This window comes from Physella acuta, unplaced genomic scaffold (genome assembly GCF_028476545.2).
Source record: "Physella acuta isolate Inbredline_101_S28 unplaced genomic scaffold, ASM2847654v3 ptg000243l, whole genome shotgun sequence".
In the NCBI taxonomy this organism is placed as follows: Eukaryota; Metazoa; Mollusca; class Gastropoda; family Physidae; genus Physella; species Physella acuta.
Window position 1 is genome coordinate 242085 of NW_026731762.1, and position 16804 is coordinate 258888.

The 16804-nt window shown below is 38.1% G+C and overlaps 1 protein-coding gene across 1 annotated transcript in view; it reads right to left on the bottom strand.

The window, feature by feature from the left end:
* Positions 1-15420, bottom strand: part of LOC131938412 (protein dopey-1) — a 38138-nt gene extending 22718 nt beyond the window's left edge. The window contains exons 1-22 of the mRNA XM_059296426.1: positions 15319-15420; positions 14562-14649; positions 14306-14462; positions 13529-13881; positions 12939-13128; positions 12295-12600; positions 11499-11960; positions 9769-10999; positions 8858-9120; positions 8415-8567; positions 7820-7923; positions 7293-7445; positions 5660-6807; positions 5379-5566; positions 3863-4246; positions 3111-3352; positions 2239-2449; positions 1805-1984; positions 1432-1545; positions 1176-1316; positions 656-819; positions 164-375 (exon numbers count right to left, since the gene is read on the bottom strand). Of these exons, the coding sequence (XP_059152409.1) occupies positions 164-375; positions 656-819; positions 1176-1316; positions 1432-1545; positions 1805-1984; positions 2239-2449; positions 3111-3352; positions 3863-4246; positions 5379-5566; positions 5660-6807; positions 7293-7445; positions 7820-7923; positions 8415-8567; positions 8858-9120; positions 9769-10999; positions 11499-11960; positions 12295-12600; positions 12939-13128; positions 13529-13881; positions 14306-14452 (6346 nt within the window). The 5' untranslated portion in view covers positions 14453-14462; positions 14562-14649; positions 15319-15420. The remainder of the gene's footprint in view (positions 1-163; positions 376-655; positions 820-1175; positions 1317-1431; positions 1546-1804; positions 1985-2238; positions 2450-3110; positions 3353-3862; positions 4247-5378; positions 5567-5659; positions 6808-7292; positions 7446-7819; positions 7924-8414; positions 8568-8857; positions 9121-9768; positions 11000-11498; positions 11961-12294; positions 12601-12938; positions 13129-13528; positions 13882-14305; positions 14463-14561; positions 14650-15318) is intronic.
* Between the last annotated feature and the right edge of the window lie 1384 nt (positions 15421-16804).

Below are 16804 nucleotides of genomic sequence, written 5' to 3' on the forward strand. Positions count from 1 at the left end.
GTCAATTCTACAACTTAAGTACCCAGAATGAGACATTAGATTTATAAGTCAACCTATGTCAATTCTATGACTTAAGTAATTGGAATGAGGCATTAGATTTATAAGACAACCTATGTCAATTCTACAGCTTAAGTAACTGGAATGAGAGAATAAAAAAACCTACCGGTTTCATCATGGACTTCACCCTCATCATCATCCTCGTTCTGAGGTCCTGGTTTGACAGCGAAGTTCCTGCGCAGCCAGGTGGTTTGTTCTAGTGAGGAGCCAGCTATGGCACTAATTGACTCCAAGGCTTTCTGGCAGATGTCCTGGAGGTCTTTCTGGTTCTTTTTCTCCTCCATGGTCGGGGTCTTCAAAACAAATTCATGCAGGATCCTGCGGAAGACATTGATTACATGGCTTTAAAAACAAGTTCATACAAAATCCAGCTAAAAGACTTAGATTACGAAGGTTTAGGCTGAAGTGCAGGGGTAAATCCTCACTTTTTTTCACAATGGGGAGGTGTAAAGAATTTTTCCAAATAAACCATTACAACTTTATGGATGACCCCCTTGTTTAAAAACGAATCTGGTGCTTCAATATAGAATGAGCAGTTTAAAAAACTAATCCGTTCTGCTGGAAAAATACCAGTACATAAAACGTGAAAGCAACTCACTGTAGGAGGAGAAAGAGAGCTGGGGGACTTAGGTTCATCTGTAGACATTCCCGCACAAGGCTGAGGAGTGACGGCCACGAGTCCAGCAGCTGGGCAATGGTCGTGATGTTGTGGACATAGGCAAAGAAAAACTGTAGCAGGTTGACCTCTAGTGGCACACTCTTCTGTAACAGACATACATACACACAGACATACATAAATCATTGACTGAAACAAATTGAAAAATACTTTTAAGGAGTAAAGGCCTACAAAAATAAATATTAAATATATTAAAGTACACAAGAATATACTAAAATAAATAAAGAATAAACTAGTATAAAACATTAATATGAGAATATATAAATATATTGAGCAAATAATGGATATTCTTAAATAAATACTCAATATGCCCAAGGAGAAATATACTTAAAATATAACAGTTATTTCAATAAATAAAAATATAAAAGTTATTTCAATAAATAAAGAGTATAGTTTGGTCATATAGGATTTAGAGAGGACAATGCAGAGAATATGAACTGACCTTTGTGAGGTCACTGTGTGGAGGCTGTTTGATGACCTGCTTGACAGTCTGGATGAGGGTGTCAGTGGGGAGGACCTTGATGGCGCTGACCAGTTCCACTAGCAGGAGCTGGTCCTCACAAGCACTCGGGCTCACACGACTCTGGCGGTTGAAGAAAGGAATTATTTACATTTTTAAAAATATTTCTGTGTGATAAGTCTCTAGAAACTTTTGTTCAAAATGTGAGGGTTCAATTTATTATAAAGTTTCAGTTCACCTTTTTTGAGGTCTGCCTCCTGTCATTCCAGGCCACAGCAAACGCTGCCAGAAGATTGGTCCCATGTGGGAGAGAGATTGGACTCAGCAGTTCCAGGATGTGCTGGCGTACAGCCTGAAATAGGAAACATGAACAATTCAACTTCTCTATGTTGTTGTGTTGGTTCAGGGGTTCTAATGCTTGTCTAAAATAATTTAATTAAATTATGATAATCAAGGAAACCCCACTGTGTTGGAAAAATTTAATAAAAATAATTAATTCAACACAAACTTCTAAAAAAAAAAAAAAATAAATAAATTATAAATGAAAATTTAGTAAAAAATTCAAAAGGTGAAAATAATTATTAAAGAAATGATTCAAACACCAAGCAGACCTTGAAGTCCCCAACTGACGGATGACTTGTGATGTACGACAGGCCATCTTCTGTCGTGACTGCCACAGCTTTCCACAGGGTGGCCATACAGGCCATGATGCGTGGCAGGATGCCCAGCAGCCTTGTCCTGGCCTCTAGCACTGGGGAGATGGGCACAGAGTCCCTGGCTGGACTTGGTTCCTAGGGAAACAGTAAGAATCCTGGTTAGGTCATCTCTAAAGTGCAACGTCATATGGACATTCAATAGAATATTTACCTTCTCACTCATAAATTCCACATTAAAGAGTTACCTCCCCCAACATATTCCTCTTTAGTTCACATAAGAGCAAATATTGTTTAACAGTTACCTTTCTATTAATCATTAGTTAAAACAAGGGCATACATAGTTTAAGAGTTACATCCCCTCCCATCTACATTCCATGGACAAGAGTTACCTTCCCGCTCATCACTGGGTTAAACACATGGATTAGGTTGGTCAATATCTGGCCAGCGCTTGCTGTTTCTGTAGATATATTGATGCTTGTGGGTGCCGGCTGACCAATGGACACTGGGTTTGTGTTGTCCAGAAGGCAGTAGTGGCACAGGGTGGTCAGCCCTTCAAGCATGCTGACCACATGATCAGGTGGCACACAATGCATGGTGGCTCTGTAGGTTAAGACAAGATTTGAGTTTTATATTAGTGAAAACAATAGAAAGTTAGACCTTAATTTTAGAGAAAATATAATGGGAATACAGGACCCAATTGATTTGATTGAAAATGCAGTAGATAGTAAGACCCATGAAAACCTTAATTTGTGTGAAAATATGACAGGAGTACAGGACCTAATAAATTTTAGTGAAAATGTAATAGAAAGTCAAACCTTTATTTGAGTGAAAATATGATGGGAATACAGAGTTAATAATAACAAATTTAAGTGAAAATATATTGTGATCACATTGTTTAGTTCATTGTATTTTTTGGTGCAAATATAATGGCAAGTTAGATATTATACAATAAATATAAATAACAAATGAGAGCCTTCAGCCTCAGTGTGACCACATATCACACCAAGTACCAGTTTGTTCACTCACACAACCCATCCCAAGACATACATCTTGTCAGGACTAAATCAGTGCGCAAGGATAAACTCATCATTAGGCTAGTACAGTAGGTTCTATAACCATCTCTAGGCTGATATAATAATTTCTACAACCAACCAGGTATATGATAATAATTTACTATTGTACTCATATTTTAATTATCAACAAATAAAAAAAATAATCTACTATTATTAAATTTCTAAAAGCTTATTCAAAGGAGGTTTACTTTTTCTTAGCAAGATCCAGCGCTATAATTTCCAAGTTGCGACACAGCTGTAGAACCACACAGAGGACGGTGCGGGCCATGGCCTTGCCCATGTAAGGCAGCGCTGACGTCACCAGCCCGATCCAGTGGCGGTGCAGGTGGCAGTGGTGGTGCTGCTTGAGGGCGCTCCACACGGCGCTGAGAAACATTTCTTGTTGGATGATGGGAAGGCTGGGGTTGTAGTGGACATTCAGGAGTGACGACTGGAGAGGTTTGAAGGCAAAAAGTTACATTTTGTACTGTGAAGACAACACATGAACCATGGGTTTTTCAGTTCAATTTATATGATTTAGGAAGGGGGAGTAGGAGGTAGTCCTTAAGTATGACAATGTTCCCACCTTTTATCTATGTTTTTCCCCCACACCATTCTAGAAAATAAATTGGTGAATAGCTTAGATGAAGAATAAAAATATTAAATAAGCTTTACTTTGTAAGGGAGAGAGTAGTGGTAAGAATGAGCTTTTTTACTTGTTGGCAGTTGGTAACAAGTTTAAAACGCACCATTAAAAAAAATTAATAACATTTAAAATATGATAGAAGTTGAGATTTACAAATTAAAAAGTTAAACCCAGAGGACGGGGGCAATTTCAACTGTCAGCTCTATATTATGAACCTGACGTTAGTTGGGTTATATGTGGCAATTACAGATGTGTTCTTTTATACAAGTAGGTCTCAATAGGGCATATTTTAACACACTAATGCTTGAAACTTACAGTCAAGTGAGTTCTTTCAGTTGTGGCTGTGTTGCTATCCACTGTTCCCTGGGCCTGGCGGATCTGATCCTCTAGCATTATGGTCACAAGCATCAGCTGCAGAAGCTTCATCTGGAAGGTGTCGTTGACGCTAGGGTCAAGGCTGTTCTCATTGAAGTCAATGATCATCTCCGTCAGCTTCAGGCTGTCCGTCTTGTTGACCCCGTGAGCGCTGCGCCCCTGGTTGTAGACTGAGGCCAGCAGACAGTGCAGCAGGGACTTCTGGAGCTTGCAGCGGAACAGCAGGTCTGAGATGTAGGAGACGAAGTTCTTGCCACTCTCCTTCATGATGGACAGGAGTTCTGACACCATCAGAGTCAGGATCTCAATGCCAAGTATGTGCACCTGGGGATGACCAAGGTGGACATCACAATAAAACAAACAACAAAGTTGGACAACATACAATAAACAATGGTGGGCAGGAGTTCAGTCAGAGTCAAGATCTCAATGCCAAGTATAGGCACCTGGGGATGACCAAGGTGGACATTGTTAGTAAACAGACAAGTTGGACAACAGAAAATAAACAATGATGGACAGGAGATATGACACCATCAGAGTCAGGATCTCAATGCCAAGTATGTGCACCTGGGGATGACCAAGGTGGACATTGTTAGTAAACAAACAAGTTGGACAGCAGAAAATAAACAATGATGGACAGGAGTTCTGACACCATCAGAGTCAGGATCTCAATGCCAAGTATGTGCACCTGGGGATGACCAAGGTGGACATCACAATAAAACAAACAACAAAGTTTGATATCACACAATTAACATGGTGGACAGGAGTTCTGACACCATCAGAGTCAGGATCTCAATGCCAAGTATGTGCACCTGGGGATGACCAAGGTGGACATCACAATAAAACAAACAACAAAGTTTGATATCACACAATTAACATGGTGGACAGGAGCTCTGAGACCATCAGAGTCAGGATCTCAATGCCAAGTATGTGCACCTGGGGATGACCAAGGTGGACATTGTTAGTAAACAAACAAGTTGGACAACACAAAATAAACAATGATGGACAGGAGATATGACACCATCAGAGTCAGGATCTCACTACCAAGTATGTGCACCTGGGGATGATGAAGGTAGACATCAGACAACAATAAATAAACAACAAAGTTGGACAATGTACAATAAACAAATGAAAAATGATATAATTGTAGACATTGAAATTGTAGCCTCTTGATTGTTAAAATAGTCAACAAACTATAGGATCTTAATAACTGCTCAATTTTTTTTATATTCATTATTTCATTTTATATTTTAACATTATATGGCAATGTGAAATCTTTTTTTTACTCAAGGGAGAATAAAGGCAAATAAAAGAATTAATAAATGAATGATGCAGCCAGGGTAAGTGTTCAAATCAGATCAGGTGACATTGTCATATTTTATATGAATTTTATAACGGTGCCAAAAGAAACCTAACTAAATAAACTTTAAAAATAAAGCTTTAAAAATTCAATCCTTACCATTTTATTCCCCAACAACTCTTCATGCGTGAGTTTGTTCATCATGAGGTTGGAATAATAACCCCGCACAAAGTAGAGACTCAACGAGATGACAATCTCAACAAACATATTACTGCGGTAACTGGACATCACCTCAGGCGGCAGATCTCCGAAAAACTGTTTGCCAAACACAGATTTACGATGACGACCTAATTTTATAGAAAAATAGAATGTTAAAAATGGATGAATGTATTTCACATAATAATTTGAATTTAAAAATAGGTATAAAAAATTCCAGTTACCAAGAAGAGCCTGAAGCTTAGCCAGATGTGGTGGTCTGACAGAACTGATGCTGGTGGTAGCCATGGCTGTGACCACTAAACGAGGGCAGTTATGCAGCATGGCTCGTATAGTTGAAAGAGCATACAGCGTACGGCGATAATCATACTGTTGGGCGTACAACAACATATGCATATGTAGCTCATGTATGTCTCTCTTTGGATCCAGTTCTCTGGGGTCCATGATGCGCGGTCGAGACGAGGAATCAGAGTCTTGGTTAGAGAGGCTGTCTGTGCTGCCACCGCCCAGGTTGTTGGCGCTTGAGCTCAGCTGCATGCGGATCTTGTCACTTGTGCTGCTCGTGCCAAAAAAACGGCTATCACCGTTCTCGCTGCCGGAGGTGGAATCGATGTCGATCTTGCGGAGGTCGTCCAAACTTGGAGAAATGTAGGACTGCTCCATCTCAAGCCCGGATGTCTTTTTCAGGATGTAATTGGTTTCTGCGTCGAGGGCCGAGTCATCCGATGCACGAGTCATTGCTGACGTTATGAGGTTTTCAATAATCCACACAGCAACCTCTTCTGAAGTGTATTCGCAGATCTCGTTTGCTTCTTCGTCTTCATTCTCAATGGTGTCCTCTTCTAGATATAAATCTTGCGGCTCTTCACTTTTTGCTGTACCTTCTTCATTGGAAAAATGATTTTCATTGAGATCTGCCCCGTCAAAGAAAATTCCCTCCTTCATGCAGGTGTCAGTGTTTAACCTCTTCACGCCCTCCAGGTTCGGCATGGAAGCGGATTGCGGGAAATCATATCCATCAAATATCAGCTTATCCAACGAGCTCTCTGATCCAAATGGGTTGATCCTCAGCTTGACATTCTCTGGATTGACCCTCTCAAAAGAAAGATCAGTGACCGAGTGGGTTCTCACCGGGGCAGTGCTGTGACCACCTTTGTTGTTCATGACGGACATGGCGTAGGACTTGAGATCCTCTGAGGACCTCTGCGAGTGCTTCTTGCTGAGTCTGGGGTGCTTGCCCTGATGGAGGTGGTAGATGACGTTCCCCCCCTCGGAGCTGATGGCGCTAATCTTGGCCTCCATGTCCTCCTCTTCCTCCTCAGACACGGATTCCTTCTTGGGCTTGTTGGTGTTGACATGCTGGATGGAGATTCTGACCACGAGGAGGAAAAAAATTAAATAGTAAATTAAGGGTGAGAGGAGGAGGCTAAAATAAAATCTGTGACCTTCCAGGTCTAAAGTAGAGTACTGAGCATTATTTGGTAGATGGTCATTTGATGGCCACACATTCGCTTCACATGTCAACAAAACATGGTCAATCTCTCTCCAGATTTCAAAATATTTTATTGTTGTTTACTACAAAACACTTAATTCTGAAAGCTTAAATCCTAAAAATATACTTTAAATATTAAAATAAATATTAATTAAAAAGTTTTCTGTCTAATGAAAGAAATTTTCTCATATAAGTTTCTTATATAGAGAATAAAAATAACATGATCATTTCATTATAAGTCTTTTAGTTATAAGGAAAATAGAAGCACACATAGTGAGAGAAATACAATATTTGAAATTTTATGTTTCTGTACAATCACATACTGACACTGAATGTCTCTAGTGATATTAAAAGGGTTCTCAAACCTTGCAGTGTCAGGGTGTAGCAGCATCAACAGCAGTGGCTGGAGAACTCTGCTGGTGTCTCCCCTCTGTATCACGTGGGTCAGCCACGTCATGGCTAGTGTTTTGGTAATGCTCGACTCTTCCTTCAGACTGTCCAGCACCACAAACATTGACCTGTTGGACAACAAAGATATTTTTTCAGACTGTCCAATGCCACAATATTCTATTTAGGGGTCATCCATTTATGACGTCCACAATTTTTTTGGGATTTTGGACCCCCCCCCCGTCCACAAAAATCCACTTTTTTTCCTTATACAAGTCCATATGCGTCCACAAAAGTCAGGTTTTTTTTTACCCCCCCCCCCCCCACGTGTGGACGTCATAAATGTATGACCCCTTACTTGAGTAAAGAGCCATTTTGTAACAGTTTTTCAAATAATTTTAGCTTTTCTAACAAGTCTACTTAGTGAATAGACAGCTATTTTATTTGTACAATTAAAATGCTGCAAGGTGCAGGCCTTATGGTAGATAAGGAGGACACAACTTACCTGTCAAATGTCCTCGGACTGCGTGATGGGTTGGGTTCTGTTTTAATAGAACGAGTGAGATGCCACAACACACTGAATTTTTTGAATGCTGAAATCCTGACAGCCTATATGCAAAATTTTTTATTTTTTTATTCCAACACAGCAGGTAGTTCAAGAAAGCAACCAATTTGAATAATATTTGATTGAATAGATTATGAATAAGTAATTTGCCATCTCGTTATAGTTTTAAAAGGAAGAGTGCATAGTTTAAAATTTAACAGGTCTTAGTCTTTAACTACACTGTTATTTGCTGACAAAAACTTTGGGTACATGTATCCATTTTACTTGTAATTTCCTATGGTTTGTGAAATTACAAACATTATCAGTACTTGCTAATATTAATTAGCCTCACTGCAGCTACCATTTTTATTTTTCTCTCATTAAAGTTAACACCAGCAGATCAATATACAAGCCATTTTTTATCATGACATAAACACATACAGTACACCAATTACATTAAAGTCTCAGAACAATAATTAGAAGAAGCTAATATCTTAAATTTTAAACTAATTATTGTTTTTCTAAAAACAAAAACAAATATTAAATAAAGTGTCACCTCCGATTCATTGATTAGATCACAACCAATAACATCTTCACAAACGTTGGGGTTGGGTGTGACTTGATGGAGTGTGTGAAACAGTTCAACCGATCGCTGATGGTGGCAGGGATACCTCTCACACAGATAGCTCCATAGTTCTGAAGCCACAACCTGACGCATGGCAGTATGTTAGTACATTAACACAGTAATGAAACAGCTGATGTAGAACACTGAACCAATGTCTAAATGGCTAGTTTATCTCAATTAAGTAATGCATATTCAGTAAGTCAACAGAATTATCAAAAAGCCATAAACAAAAAAGAATGTGTAACAAATAATACTGCTATTTGTTATTTAACGGAACAATCTATATTACACCTTAGATAAAAAAAAGTTCAATATTTGTAGTAATAATGGAAATATTTACTAATTTTTAGTACCATGTTATTTTTTCAACTGACCTGGTAAAATTTAGTGTTGTTGTTGATATAAACAAGATGAGAAGGGAGCAAGGCTGGAAGAATGACAACAGAAATTCTTCCCTCACTGAACGACTGGCGGCCGCTGTGCCTGGTTTTATTTTCTCGCTCTGTCTGCACGGACTGAGTTAGGATGATCAGGTCCAACAGAGTGGATATCGAGGCACTTTGTACTTCAAAACAGTCTACAAAGCAGCTGCAGATGAGCAGGTCTTTGAGCCATGATGGAAGAGTGGAGCTCTCTTCTGAAAAAGTTTAGGAAGTAAAAGAATTATAATTAAATTATAGTTAAAATCTATAGTTTGATAGAGAGAGATTCACTCATGTTTAAAATATATGAAAAACTATACAAAAGCATTTAGGCCTAAAATACCTTAATTTAATTAATTGAAAAACAACATGACTTAATGGGGAATGATTTTATAAGAATTAGCAAGAAATTTTTTAAAAATGTTTTAAGTTATAACGTAATAACTTTAAAAATCTGAAAAATTGAAATAAGCAAAACTAGATGTAGCAACAGTGACATGTACAAGTTCTTATAATCAATAGTAAAAAATTCTGGCAATATAGATGTTATAACATACATTATTATGCATTAAACTTTCTGACGCTGCTTTATGCAAATCGTGTTATCACATTCCTCCAACACTCCCCACTGTTACATAACACACACAGTTAAAATAAAACAAAACAGTAGATGCCATCAAGTTTACTTTAAAAAATTAATTAAACATGTAGGGAATAGTCTCTGACAACATATGTCTGATCACCAGGTCTCAAGTTCATATTAACTGCTAGAGGTACACACACTACACAGAGACTACACATTCAAGGGACATCACAATATAATACAAGGGATGTAACAATAACTAACAGTACTAAATACTCACCTTTACTGCCCATCTCATCAATGACAGACTGATAATCTGTGCAATAGATGGGGAAGCTGGCAAAGTCCACCAGCAGCCGACAAGCTTGTTTGTAAGCTTTCTTCACCTCCTCCGTCTCGTCCCCGAGGGAGAGTTTGTTGATCTTTGGCCTGGCCTCGCCGGCCTGCAGGCAGGTCATGTAGTCCATGCAAGCCTTGTAGCTATCCTCCGACGTCAAGATCCGCAGGTGTGTGAACCTGTAGAAGAACTGCTGGAAGCTTTGGACACACAGCTGCATGAGGTTCAGGTGTCCTGACAACAGCTTGTTGTTGTTTACATTAGTGGGTACATGGCTCTTGTCCAGCTTGGAATGTAGCTCCCCTGACTGGCTTTCACTGATGTGTGACTTGTTCAAGTCACTCGTCTCAGACTGTCCAGAAACAGTGACCAAAGAACCGCTGAAGCCGCTGTCACGATAGTTGGAGGTCAAGATAAAGTTACTGGACAAAGACTTGAGGTCTCCGCTTTCAGGTGAGGCAGGTATATTGTCATGGGAGTTGTTTCTGTTCATCTGGCTCTCATCTTTTAGCTTATCGCTCTCCCCATTGCAGTCAGCCCTGTCCCTGGTCTGGTGAAGTTCTTCAATATTCTCTACAGCATCTTCAAATTCTTCTGTAGTTTCCACGTGGATCACCAGAGACCCAGCTGTGGGATTACTATCTACACAACCATTTATGTTGTTCTGAGTCACGTTAGAACCTTCCTCTATCACATTATTATCCTTATCACAGACATCTGTATCAGATTCTGAAGGTTCCACCAACTTTATTATAAAATTGCAATCATTGTTCACATTAAGATCTGAGACCTGGTCAGATGTAGTAGTTAAATCACTAGCCGTCACCTCCATGGAAGTGTTATCTTTCTGACCGTTGTCCTTCAAGTCCTGAGTTACTTCCCTTTGTTTTCCTACCACAGTCTCATCCTGCTGGTCTCTGTGTGTGCTATGCTGACTGGTGGACAGCTCCGAGTTACTAAATATACTGACAGTGTCCCCTGTGTCCAGGGACTGGGAGCGCTCCAGGCCGTGCCCCGCCATGGAGGGCTGGACTTGTGACAGCAGCTTTGAGCAGAGCTTGAGAGCTGTTGTCACTTCAGCCTCCGTCAGGCTGTCGCAGGCTGAGGTCATGGAGACAATGACCTGTCTCAGCAGGTCTGGGAGATGTTCTGTTGTTGTCTCTGGGTACACGTCCTGCAGCAGGAAAAATAAACACAAGACCTGGTGTTAACGTTTACTATCATATTTATTCAGATATGTAAGATGAAAATATGAAAGATGATAAACTTAGATAAATGAATTAAAGAGGTAAAATATAACATCAAAAATTTGATTTTGCTAAAAACAGAAAAATAGTAAAAAATATTGAGAATGAATAAAAAATGTAGGGATAATGAAAAAATGAAAACATTTGTGGGAATCTGTAAAACCTATAGCTAACTATAGTAAAAAAAAGAGAAAATAGTCATACTGAATTAAAAATACAAAGGGAATGCTAGTGGGTTTGAATAAAAATGCTTTGGGATGAATTTAAATTATCATAATACCAAAGAATTAAAAACATAGAGAGAATGAATCTGAATGTAGTCAGGCAAGCATTTTAGACTTTGAACAAATTAAAAAAAAAAAAAAAAAAATGTGGGAATGAAAAACAAGATGGTGTGAATGAATTAAAAGAAAAAGTTGAACTCACCAGTGAAACAACATCCAGCACAAACTCCACCAGCTGACAAAGCTCAATGACAGAAACAGCCTCTGCCTGGCTGTCAGATTTCCCACCACTCTGCTTTTGTTCACACGCAGCAGCAAACATCCGAGCGATGAAGTCCCACAGGAAGTAGGGCTCAAATGACCCAAACAGCAGGTTGGCAGTTTTTAAAGTCTCCAGCGGCAGCTTCGTCTCTGGCGTCACCAGCAAACTTTTCCCAGCGTCACTGGAGACGTGAGCTGTGCCGTCCTGCTTGAGCCGCCGGAAGACGGAGAGTAAAACATTCTCTATGATGACTGGTCCGATCTCTGGCTTGTCAAGCAGGCTGATGAGGATGCGGAATGGTTTCAGCACTGAAGCAAGACCATCAGAGGATGATGAGGAGAAGGGATCTTCTTCCATTAGTTTGGTTTTTAGCGCGGTGACCAACAGGTCTTTAGAATATGTCTAAAAAATAAACATTTAAGATATGATTGTTATTCCTATTTATTATGTAAGATACATTTGTGAATTTTTAAACTGTGACTACAGGAAAATAAACATATTTTTATAAGCTAAAATCTGTTATCTATTTTACATTACAGAGTATGAATGAATGATACTTTTAAGGAGTTCACTTGCAAAGTCTGCTTACTCAATGTTTTGAAAAAAATTAATTAAAAATGCACTTTTTGCATTCAAAAGAGATCTATGGTGACACATAAGTTACTTAAAGGGAGCTCCTTGTTTTATAATGTAAAAAAAAAAAATTGTGGTTTAAAATCAAGCACTGTTTATTTACTTGAAAATATGTGTTGTCCATTTCACTGATGGTGGAGGAACTATCTGCTCTCTGTCTGTAGTGAGAATCTGACGTCACTGTAGCCGTGGTAGCTGTTGTGCTGGTGCCTAGCAACCAGGCATAGAGACGTCTGTTTAATGACATGTCCCTTCGTAATACGACATTCACAGCAGACTCAACCACTTTGGCCAAGTCGGCTCTTGTCATCTGGCCATTATGCATGGGAAAAGCCAAGAGAAGAAAGTCCAGCATGCTCCTTTGGACCAGTACGCTGGAATCCTGCAGACAGCCGCAGATCCCATCAACCTGAAAGAACAAAGTTAGCAATAGAAATGACCTGACATAATTAAAAAACAATATAACAATCCAAATTCTGAATAAATGAACTTTTACTATAACTAAATTTGACAGCTTTTCTGTGTCAATAAATGTAATTTGTTTATATATATGGCCATTAGATGTGTGTTAGCTATACTAGTAGTGAAACAGGGATGGTGTATTGATATCAAAGCAGTCAAATGTAATTGTTCTCTTCTGACCACTACATTTTACTAGTTTTATTACAAATGTAATACAATTATAATGTAGTAGATGAGGTAAACAATTTTTTTTTACAGAAAATGAGTAAAAGGAAATCATCATACCATAAGATTAATATTCAGGCCAACCATATGCAACTGGTCTTCCATACTTTGTCTTTTGTTCAGATGATTGAGCAGGTAGGTGGAGCCACAGAGCCGAACACTTGGACAAGATAACATACACTCCCAGATACCAGTGTAGAAGAATGGTGGACCAACAGCATTGCAAAAATCTTCCAAAAGTAGATTAGTTCTTGAAGAAAAATAAAAGTCATTTTTACTTTGTTTCGCAAATAGCGGAGTAATATTTTATAATATCAACAAGAGGCTAATTTTTTCAACCACTTAAATCATAAATAATAAATTGTTTTAAACATATTCTCAAAGCCTTTTACTTATGAAACAAACACTTTTTTTTAGTAAACCTAACCTATAAAAATACACAATAGAAACTGAAAAAATATAACACTATTTAAAAACAATTTATATTACAGTTATCAAGTAGTAAATCAAATCAATAAAAATCAATTCAAAATATACTATACAACTAATAAAATATGTACAATTTAGTATTTATTTCTTGCAAATGTTGATCTGGTAAATTAGTCCAGATGATAATCTGATACCATCAAAAGTAGACAAAATGAACAAACCTCTCAAAATATTCAGCTCCTTCCTCCAGCCCAGGTAACAGACCAAGCAGCAGACCATTTAATCCAGGCTTGATGTGGCGGCCCAGAGCCACAAAGTGTCTCTCATATATTGTCAACAAAATTGGCTTTACACTCATGGCAGCATGGCTTAGCAGCGGGAACAGCCCAGCGCAGTAGATAAATAAATCATGGGCCAAGCGCTGGGTGCCAATACATTTAAAGATGATATCATATGTCTCTAAGGCTTTGAGGTGGACTCCACTTGGCAGGGCTGGATGTAAACACTGGGCTAATCGTTTGCCGATGGTGACTTTTTTAGGGATCACAGGATATTTCAGATGGGATAGCAGTACCTAGGTTGAAGAATTGTAATATTATAATTTTAATGAGATAGACAAATCATTAAATTAATAATAATTAAAGCTAAATGTTTTTCAAATTTGAATAAAAACAGGAGGGGAATTCAAACCTTTGTTGTTTTTGGGTGAGGAAATATTTCTTTTGCTTCAAAAGTGTAGTTTGAAAACTTTTATTTTGTTAAAGTAGTTGATTACAAAATTTCTATAGTCATTTTAAAATTATTGATATTATTGTTGGTATAAGTAATGTTTGTTATTAATTTACAATCAACAACCTAAAATCCTTTTTTTGGAAGAGTTGGTTGTTAGAAGTCAGTAAAAAGTCTGTTAAATAATTAAATAATAAATATAAACAATAGTTTCTTTAAATACTAAAGTAGGTTTGTTTAGCATGGACAAGGATTTATTACTGTACTACCTTATTTAGTTTTCCTAATGCAGAAATGAGATCCGCCCATTCACTTGTGTATTCAAAACTTCGGAGTGCCTTTTCCACCTGGGTGATGTAAGACCTGTACTTGGAGTCTGTGAGAAGCTCACACTCCTCCACCGTTAGCATGCTCATTTTGAAGCAGCTGAAAAAACAAATTGTTTAAAAGATACTGGTATGCAGCTTGAGACACACTAAAACAATTTATTAAAACATAATAAAGCAGGTGAAATGGGAAACTTACTAGTTGATGGGTATCCAGCGACTTTAAACATAAGTGCGAGCTGTTGCTAGTTAACTGTACAACAACGTCCTAGCCTCTACAATATTATCTGTGAAAAACAAACATTTAACTTAGGCATAACTAACAGATTTACCCAATTTTTGTTTATGTTATTGTATAACAATATAGCTGAAAACTTTGCTAACTTCTAAAATCCAGGGGAGTACTGACATTACAGAGTATTCTGAAAATAGGGGTGTTTGTTTGTAGTATTGTAATCTCATGTGACATGTTTAGTGTTATGGTCAGAAATTAGGATTAGGACTACGGTATGATTTGGGATAAGGTTAGTGTTGACATTAGCAAGTCATGTTTGTATTTATAATATTGGTAGGTAGGTACTAGGTAGGCCTAATATTTTAGTAATTAATAGTAGGCTAATTACTAATTAGTAATTATTTTGCAGTTTTACTCAGATTTATGTTTTAAAAAGTTACTAAAATGTTTCTATCAAATTATCAATACTATTATTATGTAATATGTATTATCATAGAATTATGTTTGTTTAAAATTAATTATTAAAGTAAAGTTTGAGTGTTCTTTCACTTCAAGACCAAGAAGTCAGAAGTCTTAAGTTCTTGCCTGACCCAAAGTGGCGCAGATGTTTGCCGAGGACTGAGGAGTATCGGTTACTCAAACTAAATCGTTACTTACAGGCCGATTTATTAGTAATGACTAATAATAAAACAATAGTTAAATAAATTTAAATAAATATTACTTGGGAATTTAAATACTCCATGATTTAAACTCAAAGTGCTTGGTCTACAAACTAAAACAAACGTAAACAGCAGTCACAACACTTGTTTTGATTCAATCTGGTTACTCTCTCGACCGAAATGAAAGTTATTAATTTTTAGCGACCGAAAAGTAAAATTATTTAGCCTAGTAAAAATATATTTTTGATGTAATCGAAATCAACCGAAAAATATTTCGGAAAAAGTGATTTTGAGCATAATGGGGGGAAATAATACGGACTAAATATCTAAGTAAATTAAAGACAGAATAGTTTTGACAGTCAGAATATAAACGTCTCGAGTTTTAGTAGATTAATGTGTTTTATTCATCTTTTGGTGAGCGGAGAGACCAATAAGGTGACTTCTAAAAATATCCTTAGACTAACTTCCGACCTATCATACTAGTCTCGGAGATTAGGATTTCGACATACCAAATAGATCTATATATAATATAACAAACTAAAAATAATATTATTAAATTTACATTCTATTGCCTTTGCAAAGTTTGAATTATTGTTTTAACATCCACTTTCAATTCATAATCCTCACTTCTTTGTAAACCTTTAACATTTTTTTGGATTGCCTCCCTTAGCGACCCAAGTAGTCTACAATTATTTTAGTTTATTTCAGCAACTATAATAAGCTACAGACAGTTTCTTTCGGGCATCTTTCGGTGTGTGTGTGTGGGGGGGGGGGGGGTGAGGGGGCGGAACACGCCCTCCACCCCAGACGAATTAAAAAATGTAGTTTTTTTTTACTACTTTAACCATAATCCGCCGCCCACCCCAAAGGCGTAGCGATGGGGGGGGGGGGGGGGCAGGGGGGGTACATATGTCCCCGGGCGCCGAAATGGGTTATAAAAACAAATTAAAATGGTTTTTTGGCTGCATTTTTGCATTAAGAAAAGTTTGAGGGGGTGGGTGCAAATTGAAAGTTTGAGGGGATTGGGGGGGGGGGGGGGTGGTTGCAAATCGAAAATTTGAGTGGGGGGTGCAAATTTGCTCCCGGGACGCGCCAAATTGAAAGTTTGCCCCCAGGCGCCGGGAAGTGTCGCTACGTCTCTGGTCCACCCCTCTGAAAAATTTAAATCATAATCCGGGCATGGGGATAACTAAAGATTGTGTGACAAAAAACGTGATCAGTGTTTCTTCCAGACTTTTTTTTCCGGAGCACTCGAAATTTTCGAGTCGGGGGTGGGTGGGGGTAGAGGCGGACTAAATTTTCCGGGGGGGGGGGGGGGCGGTAGACTGGAAGAAACTCTGAACGTGACAAACAAACGCAAATTACTGTGCCAAACACGGCTCACGAGATAAATTGCATATAGTCTATATCTTATTTTTACGTAGATGTAAATGTCTGCATTCAAGTTTAGTTTGCAGCTCCGAGATATGTCTCAAAGATAGGTCCCCAAGATATGTATCCAGGTCTCATAGATGTGGCAGATAGGTCTCAAAGAAGGTCTCCAAGATA